Here is a 19,605-nt window from a genome sequence, read left to right as displayed (position 1 = left end):
GAATCTGCTGGGCTCCTCACTGCAGGTAGAGGCAATCTTTTTTACTATCCTGTCAGCCACAGCGCTCACCCCCTCCCCTCCTGTAATTCAGTTCTGCTATTTGCAGACAGGAGGGGAGAGGAAATGCAGAAATGAGCTCCAGCTCCTTTCTCCTATTTCTGCTGCAAGCTGTAGCTCTGTGAGGACAGGAGGGGAGGGGCTGAAGAAAGTCAGAGACTGAGGAGCCCTGATGAGAAAAGTACTTCATGGAAACTGTGGGATAATAGTATTAGGAGGTTTCAGGAGTAAGCATGCTTGGGAAAATCCACAGAGTGCTGGCTGATCACAAAAATCGGCCAAAACTGGCTAAAAGAAGGGAAAAAGAGAATCAGAGAAGATAGATTTCAGCTACCCAAAAGGTACAGAAAGAGGCTGGGTTGGAAGGGCACCATCCCCTAATATCTTACCCATTAGGGGAAAGAGTGTGAGAAGAGATTGAAATTTGTTTTTCTAAGTGGTCTTGTATTATAGTGCTGGTGCATTTGTTCTTTGGTGTACCAAAGCTTCTTTGTACTTCGTTATCCCCTGCCTTCAGTTACAGTAAAGGACTATTTTTGAAGAACAATTCTGGAGTCAATGTGCCTATTTTCTTCGTGCGACTGTACTGGTCAGCAGGAAGAGCTCCCTGTCTGAAAAAAGGAAATGCTTAGGGTCTTGAAAAATACATCTTTTGCCACATGTGCAGGAACTTCAGGAAGTCATGGAGCCTTGCATGGTCTGCAACCATTCCCATGTAACCCTATGTCTGAGAGCTGACCAGATGGGGGCTAAATACTGAGTGCCACGTTTATGATTATCTATCATTTGGTAGAGAGGTTGTATGTGTGCACCAGGTGCAAAGAGCTCCTAGCTCAAAGAGAACAAATCTGATCTCTGAAAGCTCTTGTAGTAGACCAGGAGGAGCTTAGGAAGTCAGAAATATATATATAGAGGAAACTTTTAGGGACATAATCTTCAGAGAGATAGCCGTGTTACTCGATGTAGCAAAAAATGTCAGGAGTCAGGTGGCACCTTATAGCCTAACCAATCTATTGAAGCATAAGCAGCAGGACCAGTTAAATACCATGTCGGTCTATCTTCAGGGCATTGCGGCCCAGCCTGTTCTGATGCCTGCTCCAGCACCAGTCATCTGACCTGCCATACCCATGCTCCAATTGCCTCTGCCCCTAAGGTATGATGGGGATCCAAGAAGCTGCAGAGGCTTCCTTAACCAGTGTCTGATGTAATTTGAGCTGCAGGCACCATTATTCCAGAGCAACCGAGCAAATGTAACCTACATTATTTCTTTGTTGGGAGGCACCACCTTGGCTTAGGCATCATCTCTCTGGGAACAAGAATACCTACTCCTGGTGGATCTGGCCCATTTTTTGCAAGAATTCCATCAAGCATTTGATGAGGCTGGCTGCACTACATCCACGTCTATGGAACTCCTACAGATTAAACAAGGCTCCCATTTGGCGGAGGAGTACATGGTGCACTTCCGCATCTTGGCTTCCGAACTCCAATGAGGAAGTGACAGCTTGTTGGCAATTTTCCATCAAGAACTTTCTGAATGCATTAAGGATGACCTGGCTGCCCAAGATTTACCACCTACCCTGGACGGGCTGATCAGCTTAGCAATACAAATAGACTTGAGATTCCAGGAATGGCCAAAGAAAGAAGCGTGACCTGTCGCCCCGTCTACTTTGCCCCCAACCTTCCAGAAGCCAATAACTAACCTTCGTCCTCTTTAACCCAGATCACCACCAGCAGAGCCTATGCAAGTGGATCATTTCAGAGTCTCGGATGATGAGAGGCAGTGATGTCAAACCATCAACCTTTGCTTCTACTGTGCTACTGCAGGCCATCTTGCAAAACGATGCCCTAACAAACCTGGAAACTCAAGGACCTAAGTCTGGTTGGAGAGGTCATCCTAGGTCATCTTTGTACCTCTACACAATTGCTGGTCCCAGTATGCTTGTCTCATAAAGAGGTCATGCTCAATACTCTTGCCTTCCTAGACATTGGCACTGGAGGGAGCTTTATTCATGAGAATCTGGCTCAACACTATGGCATACTTACAGTTTCTTTGAATTCCCCATCCTCTATAACCTCCATTTACGGAAATCATCTGCCAGGACAGATTACCAAGACTATGGTACCATTGACCTTACATACTGGGGTCTTACATGAAGAGTAAATCAGCCTCTATGTACTACCCAAAGCAATCAATGCAATAATTCTGGACCTGCCATGGTTCTTGTGTCACCAGCCCCACATTGATTGGACAATGATACAAATTGCTAGATGGGGATCTAAGTGCCATGAACAATGTACTACCGGGGTCTCTCCAGTGGTACCTGTTGCTTGGACTGTTACCTCTGAACTTGCAGACCTACTATTACAGTATAAAGTATTCCATGATGCTTTTAGTAAGAAACTGGCATTGACCTTACCACCTCATCACTCCTATGATTGTGTAATAGGACTCATCCCAGCCAAGATTCCACCTCAAGGCCAACTTTACACACTTTCTGCTCCAGAAACAGAAGCAATGTTTAGATATATTAAAAAGAATCTGCACCGAGGCTTTATTCGTCCCTTGGTTGGAAAAAAGAATAGATCATTATATCCCTGCATTGACTATTGTGGCCTCAATGCTATTACAATAAAAATCGATATCCACTTCCCTTGATCTCAGAGCTCTTTGACTGCCTCTGTGGCGCACAAATATTACAAAATTGGATCTCTGAGGAGCATACAACTTGATACAAATCCATGAAGGCAACAAGTGGAAGACCACCTTTAATATACTTGACAGTCATTATGAATATCTAGTAATGTCCTTTGGGTTATGCAATAGCCCCATAATCTTTCAATTGATGGTAAATGAGGTATTCTGGGACTACCTCTACTCCCATGTGGTATACCTAGGTAACATTCTGATCTTCTCAAAATCATTGTCTGAACATTGATGCCATGTGAAGTAGTTCCAGAAAAGGCTTCGTGAGTATCATCTATACACTAAGTTAGGAAAGTATCTTTGAGCAAGAAGGACTTCCCTTTATGGGATACATCATGTCACCGAAGGGCCTTTGGATGGATCCTGAGAAAGTAAAAGCCATCTCAGATTGGCCGAGGCCAGTAGGGCTCAAGCGATTAAACACTTTCTGAGTTTCACCAACTACTACAGACCACTTATACCTGGGTAGTCCTCCTTAGCAGCTCCACTCACAGCCTTTACTTGAAAGGATGCCGATACCAGGAATTGGATTCCAGATGCCATCCAGGCCTTTGAACAGCTAAAGAAGGAATTCACCTTTGACACTTGCCTACATCACCAGATCCATTGCAATCCTTCATTCTGGAGATAGTTGAACCTGCCCTCTAGGTAGGAATTGTCCTACTTCGACATAATTCTAAGAGTACTCTTGTGACTTGCTCCTATTTTCCAAGAAATTCTCTCCTGCAGAGAAGAATTATACTATTGGTGATCATGAGCTGTTAGCAGTCAAACTAGCCTTGGTGGAATGGCAGCATCTATTAGAAGGGGCTAAGTACTAATTAACCATTTATATGGATCATAAAAATATTGAACACTTAGCACAGGCTCAAAGACTGAATTCTAGGCAAGTCTTTATTCTTCAATTGATTCGACTTTGAGTTGCAGTACCAACCATCTGACAAGAACAGGCAAATGGATACTCTCAGTCATTCGACATGGAGGGGATCCTGGAACGCTCACATCGTATTATTGACTCAGCCAAAATTGTGATCTCTGACACCTTAGTACTTCCTCCCAATAAGACTGTGGTACCCCAATTCCTATGTCAAAAGGTTCTGGAGTAAGCACATGACTCCTAACTTTCTTGTCATCCTGGCATTACCCAAACATTGGAACTAATCATGCAACACTATTAGTGACCCTAGATGAAGACTTATATTCAGCATTACATAGGCTCCTCTGCTACTGAGAAGGGATGAACTGGATACAGACAGAGGCTGGGCAGGATACTGAGCAGGGACTTGGACTGGATACAGCCTGGGGCAAGATAAAGCAATGGCAAGGCAGCGAATGGTTACTAGGGACTGGACTAGGCGGGGCATAGAGAGAGGAATATCGAGTAAGAAAAGGGAAGTGATTATCCCCTTGTACAGGGCCTTGGTGAGGCCTCACCTGGAGTACTGTGCTCCGCTCTGGAGACCATATCTCCGTCGGGACAGAGACAGGATGGAGGCGGTCCAGAGAAGGGCGACCAAAAAGGTGTATAGTCTTCATCGAATGACTTATGATGAGAGATTGAAGAATCAAAATATGTACACCCTGGAGGAAAGGAGGAACAGAGGTGATATGATACTGACTTTCAGATTCTTGAAAGGTTTTAATGATCCAAAGATAACTGCAAACCTTTTCCATTGGAAAAAAATCAGCAGAACCAGGGGTCACGATTTAAAACTCCAGGGAGGAAGACTCAGAACCAATGTCAGGAAGTATTTCTTTATGGAGAGGGTGGTGGATGCCTGGAATGCCCTTCCAGAGGAAGTGGTGAAGACCAGAACTGTGAAGGACTTCAAAGGGATGTGGAATGTGGGATAAACACTGTGGATCCATAAAGTCAAGAGGATGTGAATGAAGAGTTTCAGAGGTAGAGAAGAGTGTATGCCTGAGAGAGAGAGAGAGAGAGTGTGTGTGTGTGTGTGTGTGCGCATGTATGAGAGAGAAGGTGTGTGTGAGGGAGCATGTGTGAGAGAATGAACTTATGTGTATCATGCCCCTATTTGGAACAATCTGGCTTGGGGGTTAACACATTTAAGGCGCACAAAAAGGGATCCTGGTTTTGCATTGTATAAGTACCCTAAGATGAAGAGCCCATAGTTTGTACTCTTTTGACCTACTTTACCATGTTTTATAATGAATGCCGCTGCCATTTTGTGAGCTGTGACATTAGTTAAAGATGGCTGCTTTTCCTGCCGCCAGGACATCTCAGAGTGCAAAGCACATACATTTGGTCATGAAGAACTTACTACTGCACAGGTCAGAGTGTCATCATACTGTGTCATTGTTCGCCAACCAACCTGAAGTGACATTGTAGGGTGTTGCGTCATCATGCTAATCATGTTGGTGACGTCAGCCTTTAGACATGTGAGAAGCTCGGAAATGGCTTCACTAGGAACCAGTGAAGTGGCAAACATAGCATTATAAAGGAGTATTATTTGGGTATAAATCATTTTCCTAGGAGATTATAGCAGAAACACTAGGTGTCATGCTTCATATTATGGCAGGCCACTTTGAGGCCTGCTAATTAAAATTGGGCACAGATTTTATAAGTGGATAGCTGGTCAACCTGTATTTTATCATATGAGTGTTAATTTTTGGTTTCAGGCTGGAGCAATGGGCCTGTGTAATAGAGTGCCTATATCAGGTGTACAGCCTACTGTGATTTAGTTTATGGTCATAACAGAAATGTTTTTTTAATGCTCTCCTCTATGTATATTTGCATGTCTTTGACATATTTAGCATTGTAAGATAAATTTGTGTTTTTGACCCAAATTTGAAAAACCTGGGAGAGAATGTAGAGAACGTAAAGGATTATGTACCAGAAGGATTAATCCAATTCTTTGGGAGAGGAAAAGAGTGAGTAGTTAGCAGTCATGGTGGGTTTGACTCTCCTATGTGGGAGTTTCAGAGGGTATCCTCTAACAGTTTATAGACCCATACCACTATCTTACAGCATGGATTCCTTTAATTGACTTTCTAAGGGGCAGCATGTCCTTTGCTGTTCCCTGTGTTTATTTTTCTTGGACAGGTCTCTGGGGCAGTGGTGTAACCAGAAGTGAATTTTTTGGTGGGAGGGGGGGGGGGGGCGCAAGGTTAACATGGGTGGGGCAGTTGACATACAGATCTAGGCCCTTCTATTTGTATTCTTATCAATAAATAATGCTTTAGAGTATACCTGACAATGGATTTCTAAGTAGTTTTATCATAAGTGATGCTTTAAAATATTTTAATTCTATTTCAAGCACTTATCAGCATTAAAAATACCTTATTAATATATTAATTTATTTAACATTTATTGCAGTTTCTTAATACTATCATGTAAAAAGTAAACAAAGAACACTTAACAGAAACATCAGATCTAATCATGTAATAAAACAAATATAATAGTATTCTTTTATGAATCTTCTTTCCAAAAAAAAGGAGAGAATATCATAACTACATTAAAACTGCAATAATCATTATACTCATCATAAGAACTTAAGATTTTCAACAGGAGCAGAACAGGACTAGGACATCAAAAAATATATATTCAGTGACAACAAAGTAAACTCCCTCCAATGCCAAACATTTTGTGAAGTAAGACGAATCCTACAAAAAAAACCCCTAAAACACCTAGAACCTTGCCAAACAATGCCATAAAGCACTAACTCTCAGGACTCAAACAGCAGCAACCGTATCTACAAAAAGGCAGCAAAGGAAACATTACACCAAGCCCTAGAACACTAATACACAACCTAGTGAGTAAATAGAACAAGCTGAACTCCTACAAATCCCTACAAAGAAACTACATGCTAGCCAAAATACTATATCTCTGCTACACATGCACAATATAGACCCCTACCTATACAAAATAAGGGACTATAAATTAGAAAAAAACATGCAGACAAAACTGAAATGAAAAGCCTGAGAAACCAGACTCTGTGAACACTGGAATACTGAAGAAACAGCATAAGGCAAATATATAAGAAATGCATTCCCAAAGATGGCATATTTCAATCACTGAAAGTCAAAATAAAAATTTTTATTTTTACTTTTGTTGTCTGATCTTATTTTCTAATCTGTTGGTTCCAGTGTCTTTGTTCCCCTTGTCTGTCTTTTCCTAATTCCTTTTTCAGGGTCTCTTTTATTATTTTTGTGTCTTCTCTCTCCTCTTCTTTCCTTCCTCCTTCATATACACACACAGAAGCTCTCTCACATGTGCTCTCTTACATACATGCTTTCTCTCATACAGGCTCCCCACTCTTGCATGGCTCTCTCTCACATACACACAAGTTCCACTCCCACATACACTCTCTCACTCAGGCTGCCACTCTTTTATGCTGTCTCTCACATGCAGGTTCCCACTCCCCTCCCCACACACACACACAGGATCTCACTCTCACATGCTGTCTTTCACACACAGGCTCCCAGTCCCCCTCACAGATATACACAAGCTCTCACATTCTGTCTCACACCCAGGTTCACATTCCCACACAAACACACAGGCTCCCACATGCTCTCTTTCACATGCAGGCTCACACAAACATAGGGTCTCATGATCAAAGCAGGCTGCCACGTCAACACACATACGCTTCTCACACACACAGGACCTCACTCCTCACAACCACCACACACAGGCCTCTCCACTCCCACATGTTGTCTCTCATACACACACACATACATCTTCCCCCAGGCAGGCTCCCATTCACACCTCCTCCTCAGAAAACTTCCCATTCATACCCCCACCCACCCAACTAAAGGCTTCCATTCACAGCCACATTCACATACACACACACACACACACACACACATACAGGCATGCTCCCATTCACACCTCCCCCTCCAGGCAGCATCCCATTCATACCCCAACCCACACCATGGCAGACTCCCATTCACACACACATAGCCAAGCTTCCATTCACCACACACACACCGCAGGCAATTTCAATTCACACAAACACAAACCCAGGGTGTCTCCCCATTGGGAGCAGAAGGGAAAGCCTATTCTGCTGCTCCTCCTTGTGCATTGTGAGATCTGCATAGAGCAGGCGCTAACTGCAAGAATTCCTGAATTCTGTAGGGGTGGCACACATGATGGAGTAGGGAATGGGCTCTCTCCTGGCAATATTCTCTTCTCAGCTGCCGGTGGGATGGGGTCCACCAGCAGCTTCTTGGATTTCTTCTTTCTTCAACCGCTGGTGGGACCGGATCCACAGGCAGCCTCTCCTCTTTGGCTTCTGCTCCGTTGGCTGTGCATGTCTGGCAGTGCCTGGCCTGCTCATGGGGAACCTGCAACAGGGCCTTTCTTCTTGGGCCGCTGGACAACGCAAAGTGGGTGGGTCTGAGCTCAAAGTGGGCAGGCCATGGCCCACCCAGACCCACTCATGGCTATGCCACTGCTCTGGGGTCTTTTGGATTAAGACTTGTGTAATGGAATGGAGACAGTATTCCTTTTTCCTTATTTTTGTTCAGCGTTCTGGAAACATTTTGTGTGAGGAGGAAGTTTTTCCACCCTTCCTGCCTCTTGTTTGGTTTCCCTTTTGTTTAAAAGTTTTCCAATTTTTATCTTTTGCTGAGTGCCCTAGGACCCAGGGACTCAGATTCTGTATCATTATCAGTGTTGTCTTTAACCTAGAAAGAACCTTAATACCTTCCATGTCATCAAGGAGGAATGGATTCATAGCCATTACCAGAGAGAAGGAAAGAGGTAATGAGAAGAGGAGGACAGTGGCCACTAGGTATTAAAAGAAGAAGATGGAAGGGTTAGAATGTAAAGCACTAGATGAAGAGGTAGATATATTTGCCATCTCAGAGACCTGGTAGGAGGATAACAAATAGGACTGTGATACCAGGGTAAAAATTATATTGAAATGATAGATGGATCAAATTGGTGGAGGGGTGGCATTATATGTGAAAGAGGGCAATGAGTCAAACTGGATAAAAATTCTGCTGAAAACAAAATGCAATGTTGAATCTTTATGGATAGAAATTCCAGGTGGAAGAAAATAACAATGGGGGTGTATCTGGCCAGAATGAACAGGCAGACAATGAAATGCTAAAAGAAATTAGGGAAGCTAACAAAATTAGCAGCACAGTAAAAATGGTTAATTTCAAGTACCCTAGTATCAACTGGATGAATGTTATATCAGGAAATTCTAAAGAAGAAAACAGGAAACACCGAAACACCATAAGTACTGGCAAGTCAGATGCAAAGCATTGATAAGGAAGGCAAAGAGAGAATTTGAAAAGAAGCTTGCTGTGGAAGCAAAAACTTAAAATAAAAGCTTTTTCAGGTACATTCGAGGTAAAAAACCTGAGATGGAGTCAGTTGGATCATTATATGATCAAGGGGTAAAAGGAGAACTTGGGATGACAAAATCATAGCAAAGAATCTAAATTAATTCTTTGCTTTGGTATTCACTGAGGAAGATGTGAGAGAGATACCCATGCCTGAAATGATATTCAAAGGTGATGATTCAGAGGAAATGAAACAAATCTCAATGAACCTTGAAGATGTACTAGGGCAAATTGATAAACTAAGGAGTAGCAAATCCCCTTGGCACCAGAGTAGTATGTAGTCCAGAGTGCTAAAAGAACTGAGAAATGAAATTGCAGGACCCTCTATTGGAAATTGGTAAGTTATCATTACTGGAGGGTTGCCAATGTAATTCCAATTTTTAAAAAAAGGATCAGAGGGTGATCCAGGAAATTACAGACCAGTGAGTCTGATGTCTGTGCCAGGCAAAATAGTAGAATTATCATAAAGAACAAAATTGCTAAACAGATAAATAAGCATAGTTTAATGGGACGAAGTCAACATGGATTTAGCCAAGGGAAGTCTTGCCTCACCAATGTGCTACATTTTTTTGAGGGCGTAAATAAACATGTGGATAATGTTAAACCAGTTGATATAGTACATCTGGATTTCCAGAAAGCATTTGACAAATTCCCTCATGAGAGATTTCTTAGGAAATAAAAATGTCATGGGATGGGATCAGTGTCCTATGCTTGGCTGCATGTTTTTGTGTCTGGGTGCTCTCTGGTTTGTTTTTGGAAGCTGGCTTAGATGCAGGCACAAATTGGACAGGTTCAATCTGGAAGCATATACCATTGAAAACATTGATGTTTCCACCAGGTTGGGTTAATAGAGCCACACCCCCAAAACTCAGGAAATAGCAGAGCAATTTTTGCCATGCATTTGCTGTATTCCCAGTATGCTGAGGTCTGAGGAGAATTGTATCAGCAGGTAAGGGAAATTCTTAGGTTGGGATCTGGTTGGAGTGTAGCACAGCTGTTACAGGCATTAGCAGAAGCAGGATTAGTAGCCCACAGTTTGAACAGTCCCATATTTTAAAGTTGGGAAAATGACAAACAATACACTCCAAGTAGTGCGAGGAGTTTGGAATATGGGAGACAGTACAGACAAAACATCACACAGGGTCAGAGGTTCTTGGGGATACTGGAGCAGAAACACCACAGGTGTATCTTGGCAAGGAGCCCTGTGCCCACTCCTGTGGAAGGTTTGTGGCCTCTTCATTCTGTCATGCTGCTGGGGTTGGGGAACAACCCCTCAGGGGCAAGGCAGGACCATAGGGCTGGTCTTGTGTTTGTCTTCTGCCTAGCCATCCCCCTCCATCACAGGTTGAGCCCTCAGATTCTGGAGGTTGATAGTGCTTTGCTTTGGTGGTGGAACACCATGGTAAGGAGGCTGGACAGGCAAGGGCTGGACGTTGTGGCAGAGACAGGCTGGAAGGTGAGGACTGGATACTGGAGCAGGCTGGGTAAAGTTACTGAGCAGAATCAGGGACTGGATACAGATACAGACTGGTCCGGATACTGAACAGAGACTGGGACTGGGGAATGGATACTGGGAACTAGACTGGGCAAGGCAGGACCAGACAAGAACTAGACAAGACAACACAGAACAGAGGACATGAGGCCCAAAGGTAGCAAAGCAGAAGATCAATAGGCTGCTAGATAAAGAGAGGCTTGGATAGAACGCAAGGAAAGGCACAAGGTGAGAGGAGGCCCAGAGGCCACAAGGCATGGAAAAGACTCGTGTAAGCTACAGAACAAGGTACAAGGTAAGAGCAAGTCCAGAGGCCTTAAGGCAAGAAAAGACTTACATAGGTTGCAAGTCAAGGTAAGAGAAGGCCCAGAGACCACAAGGCATAGAGCAAGGTAAGAGTGGCCAGGTCAGAGATCCAAGGGGACTCCATGAAGAGGCACTGAGGTTCTGGCAAGGCAGGATTAAATGGAGCTGGAGCTTGGATGCAGTGTGAGTAGCGAGAAGAAGCTTGGCAAGTCTGGAGATGAGGCTCACTGAGGACCCCTGGTGAGAAGAAGTCTGCACAACAGGGTGAACCAGTGAATGAAGAGCCTGTGAAATAAATGAAGCTGTGACAATAAGCAAATGTGCAGTTTAGGTAATAGTTTCTGCCGGTTTAAGCATAGATCATGATCCAGACCCAGATATTCTGCTGGAGCATCTTCCATTGCTAGGCTACTATGTACAAGTAGTCAAATAATGGCAGAAACACTGGGCGTGGTTGGAGATAGGAGGCTACTGTGATCTGGAAGAACTAACTACACATAAAGGGGCAGATTTTCAAAGCCCTGCGCACGTAAATCCAGTCGTGGTGCCAGTCCAGGGGCATCACGGGGGCGTGTCCGAGGACTCCGAACCAGTCCCCGGGCTGGGGAATGGCGTGCTGGCAGCTGGCCGGAGCGCGCAAGTTATGCCTGCCTCAGGCAGGCATAACTTTCTGAACAAAGGTAGGGGGGATTTAGTTAGGGCTGGGGGTGGGTTAGGTAGGGGAAGGGAGAAGAAGATGGGGGGGGGGGCCAGAAAAAAAGTTCCCTCCGAGGCCGCTCTGATTTCGGAGCGGCCTCAGAGGGAACGGAGGCAGGCTGCTTGGCTCGGCGCGCACTGGTTGCACAATTGTGCACCCCCTGTGCGCGTCGGCCCTGGATTTTATAACATGGCGCAGCAGCACGCATGTTATAAAATGGGACATTGATTTGTTGGCGCTGGGTTGTGTGAACAAATCTATGCCCGCGCATAACTTTAAAAATCTACCCCAAAGGTATGGGGTGAGGGGGCCTAGAAGGGACAGGGAGGAGGGCTGGGGGGGGGGGGGTGCTGGGGGGAAATCTGCTTAACAAAATTAAAGAGGAAGCAAGAGCAGAAGGTGGGGGAGAGGGGTATTCTTGGCCCTAATAATTTTTTTTAAGGCGTGAAATGGGCATTTCTGGGGAGGGGCGCAAGTTCAGCCCCATAGGGTCCTTGCAGCTCGGGTGGGAGAGAGGCACGCGACAGGCTGTGATGTGTAGTTTTTTTTTTTTAAACAGGAACGTAACTTAACCAGCATATTTCTCTTGAATATAGCCGGTTAAGTGCAAAGTTATAGAGCTAACCTTAGTTGAATAACTTTACACATAATTGGGTATTCAAAGAATTATGTTTAAGGCATCTGGCTATGGTTAGTAGGATACCTTTAAACAGGGATATCAACAGAAATTTTTCCCCACTGAATATTCAGGACACATTATCCTAATAAGTTTAGCTGGATAATTTGTCCACTAAATGCCAACTGAATATTGGCCTCACAGTATCTGCAGAATTTGGTACTTACCTGTCCAGGGCAGTCCCAGTAGGCAGTAGTGGCTTTAAATCCCAGAATAGAAAAGATTGGAATGGAAGCATAGAGAGATGTCAAAACTGTTTATAATAGCTACTATCACAGCATCTTTTTCACAGTCATTCCTGAAATGAAAATATGTACACATGATTCCCATCTGATGTTTTAAGTTACATATTTTACATTTAGAATAATTTAGGGATATGCAGCAGAACTGACAGGAAGTAGTAGAACTCTGCTGCATGTGCATGTTAAACTGCTTAATTTCCTGAGCAAGCTACGTAAATACAATATTGTAGATAACTGCACATACAATATTTGAATTTTACATTGCTTTGAGTGATTTTTTAATTTAGAAAATAATTCATAAATGTTATTAAATAAATATATACTGTAAAAGAAAGCAGCGCTATCCTCCATTATCATTCAATACAAAATAAAATGCAAGAAGAAGCAAAAATCAATCATATAATGTCTTTTAGAACATTTAAACCAATTGAAAGAAATCTCTTATTCTTATAATAAGCCTCAGCATAAGACATCAGGTGTGTCAAAATTCAATAACCAGTCTCTTGCCTCGAAATGGGCTGCAGACGATATCAGAACCAACACCGATGAAACTGCCTATCAATTACTACTTAAAATTTTTTAGACCAAAAAAAGGAAAAAAATGTTTTACTTAGCTGAATATGACAAACTTGATTTAAAGTTTCCAATGTTCCAAAATGTTAGCTCTTCAACCCAGTTGTAGCACCCACAATGTGTGATCAATTAATAGCAACCAAAACCCGACATAGGCCCATGTTTCGGCAACCCCCATTGCCTGCCTCAGGGACTCTTTATTCTTGGGGTTGCCGAAACATGGCCTAAGTCTACTTATTAGCTACCTTACTGACTATTAAAAGCACAAACACACTAAATAATATACCCCAATAGTTTACTTCTCCCCAATATTAAAAAAAAAAAAATTTCCCAAGCAAAACTTACTGATTCCTTTCAGCCACCAGCAAGGTGATCCTCTCCTCTGAGTGCTCCCACTGGATTGTCAAAATGATTCATACAGTATCACAGTTCTCAAATATCCTATTTATATTTTATATATTCCACTTTTCAGAACTTCAAAGTGGATTACATTCAGGTACTATAGTTATTTCTCTGTCCCGAGAGGGCTCACAATCTAAATTTATAGTTGAGACAATAGAGGGTAAAGTGACTTGCCCAGGGTCATAAGGAGCAGCAGGGGGATCTGAACCCTGGTCTCCCTGGTTCAAAGGCCACTGCTCTAACTGCTATGCTACTCCTCCAGTAAAAGATAGGATGCCTTGCTGTTCCAATCTCAAGTCATCTGTAGCTCCCACTTCTCTTCCCAGTGGGCCACCACAAGCGGATGAAAAAGTCTTCACGAACCCAAAACTCCAACATCAGGTTATATAAATGGTTGTTGGGGCATGTTGCATTGGTCCGGATTTTAGGAGACATCTCCTCCTGAACCTGAAGATGAACCTTTATTTGCAACTACCTGGGGTTTTACCTCCATTTATCAATCCTCATATCCTTCTTCCACTCTCCCCTTCTATGTAGCTGAACAATTGCAAAGTCTGAGCATACTGTTATACCTGTAATCTTTGCTGGCTCAAACTATAAAGGGGAAACTCTGTGAGGAGTTTCCCTTTGAAAATTAGCTTGCCGGTCTTATGGTACAAAATTACCTGTGGACCTAAATATATTCCAGGCTGTTTAAAAAATGCCCCCATAATGATTACAAAAGTTGGTAAACTAGAATCATCATTGTCTGGTTGTGACAGGGCACTGTTCATGCCTTATCCTGAACTGTTGCCAGATAGCCTAAGCAACCAGACAAACTTTCAGAAACAATGTCCTTTTTTCCTTTTTTTTGTCTGTTATTGTTGTGGAGCGCTAGGAGAGCGGTCCCACTTACCAAGAAGTGTGTTTTCTTGGGCCACGGCTCGACCCCAGAGGAACTCCGAAGAGGTGCCGCAGTAGGCGAGGCATGCCCGAGCATGGGCTGGACAGGAGCGAGGCTGGACTGAAGACTGGAGACACTGACCCTCCTCCGGACCTGCACGCTTCTGAAGAACAACAATGCAATGATGGTCTTATGAACAGTCCTTCGACCATTCCAAGCCCTTTCGGACCTGCCGCAGGGTACGGCAAGAAGCGGCAGGCCGGATGGAGTTCAGGGCAGCGGAGACCGGAACATGGAGGTTCAGACGAGACAGGTGCGAGGTACTTGGATGCACAGACGTAGACTCAGACACAGACGAAGACTCAGTAACGAGATACTTGGATGCACAGGCGAGACTCAGGAACAGACGTAGACTCAGGAACAAGGTACTTGGCTTTCAGAAGACTCAGGAACAAGGTACAAGGCTTGCATCATGAAGCGCCCTACTCAGCCCACCCGTGGGGCTGGTCGCGGACCATGACATGGCTTGCCACGAGGTACCAAGCATACAGAAGACTCAGGAACAAGGTACAAGGTAATCAGAAGATTCAGGCAAGGCTCAAGGTAATCAGAAGATTCAGGTAAAGCACTGGGGTGAGACTGCAACGCAGCGCGCCCTACACAGTCCCACCCACGGGGACTGGTCACAGACCACGCTGGACTCGAGGAGCCTCTAGATGAGAAATGGAGCAATGAATGAAGCATGTCTCAGAAACTGTCGAGGCCTGCACTGAGGGGTGCGCCCTACTCAGCCGCCAGTGGCTGATCGCGGACCACACTGGAAGTACAGGCTCTGGCAGAGTCTTTGGCATGGACGGAGCAAGCACTAGGGATTCCGTAGACCAGGGACAAGTACTGAAGCAGAAGTCTCCCGGAGGCTAGTGCTGCAGAGGAGAGGCAGGCATCGTACCATGAGGCGCCCTACACAGCCCACCCATGGGGCTGGTCTCGGACCAAGACATGGCACACCAGGAAGTGTGGTACGAGGAACCAGGGGTTCAGGACAGCAAGACAGACTCACGGACTTCAGGATCAGGAGAAGCAACATCAGGCTGGATCACGGATATCAGGAACAAACATCTGGACTGGAACACAGATACTGGATCAGGAGACAGACCTTAGGGCTGGCACACGGACAGCTGGAACAGCAGGTGAACATCAGGACTGGAACGTAGACAAGACGAGGAGCTCCAATGAAGAACAGGAAACACAGGACCTTGAAGAAGTGCTGGAACAAGGACAACTCCTGGAGCGAAGGTCAGCAGGATCCCAAGAGTGACCAACTCCTTGCGAAGGCAAAGCTGGAATGGACGCTGAGCCCTTTTGTAGGGCTGAAGAGGACAACGCCCAGGGAGGGGTCAGCAGGGGGCCACACCTGGCTGGCCCTTGAAGAGGAGGAGAGAGGCGCGCGGCCACGTCTTAGGAAGCTGGATGAAAGAGAGCTGGAAGCTGGTGGCGTCCTCAGTCACGTGGAAGGCCCGAGGAAGCCAGGCAGGCAGCGGAGCAGCCCTGCTCCGAAGCTGGAGAGATGGCAGGCTGCAAGAGCAGCACCCAGCCGCGAAGAATGAAGCAGGAAGAGAGGAAGGGCTGGCTGCAGGCAGAGCAGAGAGCTGCAGGAAGCTGCAGGTACCGGCAGGGGACAGCCTCCCTGCCGGGCGAGGACCCGGACTGCAGCAGGCACCGGCAGGGATTGGCCTCCCTGCCGGGCGAGGACCCCAGCCTCATGGAAACAGCTGCGGGAACGGCCCCAGCTGATTCGGGGAAGCATGAGCGGCAGCAGCAGTCCCCAGCCACATGAGGGAGCTCCCGGCGGCCCGACCCTGCCGCGCTGGATCGGAGGACAGCCGGGGAGGAGCCGGCGATGGCGACGGCCTGCGTGAGGGAAAACAGTGTCAGCGGCCCGACTGGCCGTGGAGGGTAAGAGCCTGCCCGCGCTCCTCGCGGTCAGATCGCAACATGTTATATCACAGATAACAATACAGTTTGTTTTCTTGAAACAATACCATTCCATAACATATACAGCAGGTTATATAAAGCTGGAATAAAACCCCATATAAACATTTAAAACTCCCTTTAGTGCTGTAACCTGCACTCTCTAAGCCAAACCTCATACCAAAGATTCTGCAGAAATTTAGGTATATATTTCCATTGGTCTCGGGTACAGACTTACTGGAACATTCATCAAATCGCGTTAGGGCCTTAGCGCACATAAAATGGGGTCTAACACATGTTAAGTATGTGATATTTATTGTGTTGCATGCTGAATGCAAATTTGATAAAAAGAATACCAAAGCTAGAAAATTGTGCAAATTAGGGAGTTCTATCGCATTTTGCTGTTAAATGTCGTGGGTTTTAAAGTAGAAAATAATACCTTTTTTTTTTTTTTGCAGTAGAGGGCAAAAAAAAGTTTTTATCATACGACAGCAGTGTTATATTATTATTATTATTATTATTCATTAAATTTTCTATACCGATATTAGTGGGGACATCATATCGGTTACATCAAACAGGAAACATAAAGTATGGAAATTACATAAAACAGGGGAGGTGGAGAGGGAGAAATAGGAACTATGAGAAAGTAGGAAGAAATACATAGGAGTCGGGCTACTCTGAAACATAAGGTAGCCAAAGTTAACGTTGAGCATGATATTTGTGAAAACAAAAACTATGTACAAGGGTTTGGGTTAGGATGGGTTTACAAGGGGGTTAGGTGTGTTAGCATGGTTCGAGGGTTTAGGGAGGGTTTGCATGAAGGGTTCGGGTGTGTTTGCTTGGTTCAGGTGTTTGCATAGTGGGGAGTAGGGTATTATTGATGATAGGCTTGTTTGAAAAGCCAGGTTTTAAGTTGGCTCTGAATTTGGCAGTACATGTCTCAAGCCTTAGATAAGGGGGTAAGGAATTCCAGAGCGTGGGTCCGGCTATAGATAGGCTCATTCCCTTGTGGAAGAGAGGTGTGCTTTTTTTAGAGAGGGGACATGGAGGGTTCCATTATTGGAGGCTCTGGTGGATTTATTAGTTCTACGGGGCAGAATGGTTCAATGAGCCAGTTTGAATTGTGTGTGTGTATAGCTTTGTGGGTCAGTGTAAGGGTTTTGTATATGATGCGAGAGGGGATTGGAAGCCAGTGCAAATTCTTGAGGAGGGGCGTAATGTGGTCATATTTACGGGCGTTAGAGATGGTTCTTGCTACTGCATTCTGCAGCATTTGGAGAGGTTTTATTGTAGAGTAGGGGAGGCCTAGGAAGAGGGAGTTGCAGTAGTCCATTTTTGTTGTGAGGGTGGCTTGAATGACGGTGCGGAAATCACTGGCATGAAGTAAGGGTTTCAGTTTCTTCATGACATTAAGTTTGAAGAAACCTTCCTTGAGGATCAGATTGATATGTTTTTTTAGGTTCAGATGTTGGTCTATCTGAACCCTGAGATTTCTTGCATTGGGCTGCCTAATGAAGGTATCATAGGCGGGGGTCATTTACAATGGCTGGTTTGGAGGGTGAATGATGAGAGATGAGGAGCAGTTTGGTTTTTGATGTATTTAGGGCAAGGTGAAGGTCGGAGAGCAGAGCATTGATGGAAGCAAGGCAGTTTCTCCAATGGTCCAATGCGTTTGTAAGGGTATCCTGAATGGGTATGATGATTTGCACATCATCAGCGTATAAGAAATATTTGAGGCCGAGGTTGGATAGGTGTTGGCAGAGGGGGTTAAGGTAAATATTAAAGAGGGTGGAAGAGAGGGAGGAGCCCTGGAGGACTCCCTGGGAGAGCGCGTGATGGGTGGATTCTGCTTTGCCTATTTTAACTGAGAATTTTCTATTGGTGAGATATGATGTGAACCAGTGGAATGCTGTGCCTGTGAGGCCGATATGGCTAGGCGGGTGAGGAGTTGCTTATGGTGTCAAAGGCAGCGGGATGTCCAAGAGAGCTAGTAGAAAGCAGGTTCCTTGGTCCATGCCTCTGAGAAGAAAATCGGTGAGGGAGAGAAGGAGGGTTTCAGTATTGAGGTGCTTGTGAAATCCAAATTGGGAAGTGTGCAGAATCTTGTTTCCTCCAATAGTCTGTTAGTTGACTATTGACAACCCTTTCCATGATTTTTGAGATGAAAGGGAGGTTGGAGATGGGGCGGAGATTGGCTGGGTCCTCTGGGTTCAAAGTTGTTTTTTTTAGGAGGGGTTTGACTGCGGCATGCTTGAGAGAGTCAGGGACAATGCCAGTTGATAGTGAGCAGTTGATAATATCAGCAAGAGGTTTGGCTATGGTGTCAGGTATATTGAGGAGGGCTTTGGTGGGGACAGTGTCAGAAGGGTATGTGGCTGGTCTAGTCTTTTTGAGAATTGAGATTATTTCCATGGAGGATGTAAGATCGAGTGTGTTGAGGAGGCAGCCGTAGGGGCGTGGGTAGATGGGGATGGGCTGAGGGTCTGGATCAAATCTGAGAAGGATGTTTGCTATTTTGTTGTGAAAGTATAAAGCCTATTCTTCGTATTGCTGCCTGCATCTTTGTCAGGGATGACTGAAGGGGCTGATTTTTTGAGTCTGTGACATAGGAGAAAAGGGCTTTTGGGTTGTAAATGTAGTCATGAATTTTTTTGGCATGGAAGTCACGTTTGGCCTTGAGGGTGGAGGTTCTGTATTGATGTAGTGCTGATTTGAATGAGGATGTCTTATGGGGCGAAGGGTCTTTACGCCAGGCTCTTTCTTTTTGTCAGAGGTTGTTTTTCAGGCATTTTAGGTCAGTTGTGTACCATGGTTTTAATGTTTTGTTGGAGGAGTTGAAATTGCGTGTGGTTATGGGGCATAATTTATTTGCAATTTCAAGGGTGAGGAAGCTCCAAGAATTAATTGCGTCATTGGGGTTGGAACAGTTGAGGTTGGATAGGGCTTTGGATAGAGCGGAGCTAAGATCCTCGCTGGGGCATGATTTTCTGAAGTTGATGGTGTTAGTGGCAGGAGGGTGTGATATGGGTATCTTGATGGAGAGGGCTGTTTTAATGAGGGTGTGGTCAGACCGGGACTGGGGTGCTTGTGGGGGTGTTGGGGGAGTTGGGGGGAGTTGATTAGGGAGTTAATGAATAACCGGTCAAGTGTATAGCCAGCTTTGTGGGTGGGGGAGGAGATGATTTGCTTGTAACCAATGGCTTCGAGTGAGTTTAGAAGGCTTTGCAAGATGAGGAGAGGGGAGTGGCGTCAACGTGGAGGTTGAAATCTCCCAGAATGATGGCAGGAAG

General features: G+C 45.0%; 1 protein-coding gene across 1 annotated transcript in view; it reads right to left on the bottom strand.

Moving 5' to 3' along the window:
• Nucleotides 1-19,605, bottom strand: part of SLC6A18 (solute carrier family 6 member 18) — a 218,716-nt gene that overhangs the window by 84,031 nt on the left and 115,080 nt on the right. Inside the window, 3 exon segments of the mRNA XM_029589928.1 lie at nucleotides 12,412-12,419; nucleotides 12,421-12,495; nucleotides 12,497-12,542. Of these exon segments, the coding sequence (XP_029445788.1) occupies nucleotides 12,412-12,419; nucleotides 12,421-12,495; nucleotides 12,497-12,542 (129 nt within the window).

The sequence above is a fragment of the Rhinatrema bivittatum genome, chromosome 2, assembly GCF_901001135.1.
Source record: "Rhinatrema bivittatum chromosome 2, aRhiBiv1.1, whole genome shotgun sequence".
NCBI classification, from domain to species: domain Eukaryota; kingdom Metazoa; phylum Chordata; class Amphibia; order Gymnophiona; family Rhinatrematidae; genus Rhinatrema; species Rhinatrema bivittatum.
This window is presented reverse-complemented; position numbering and strand designations above follow the sequence as displayed.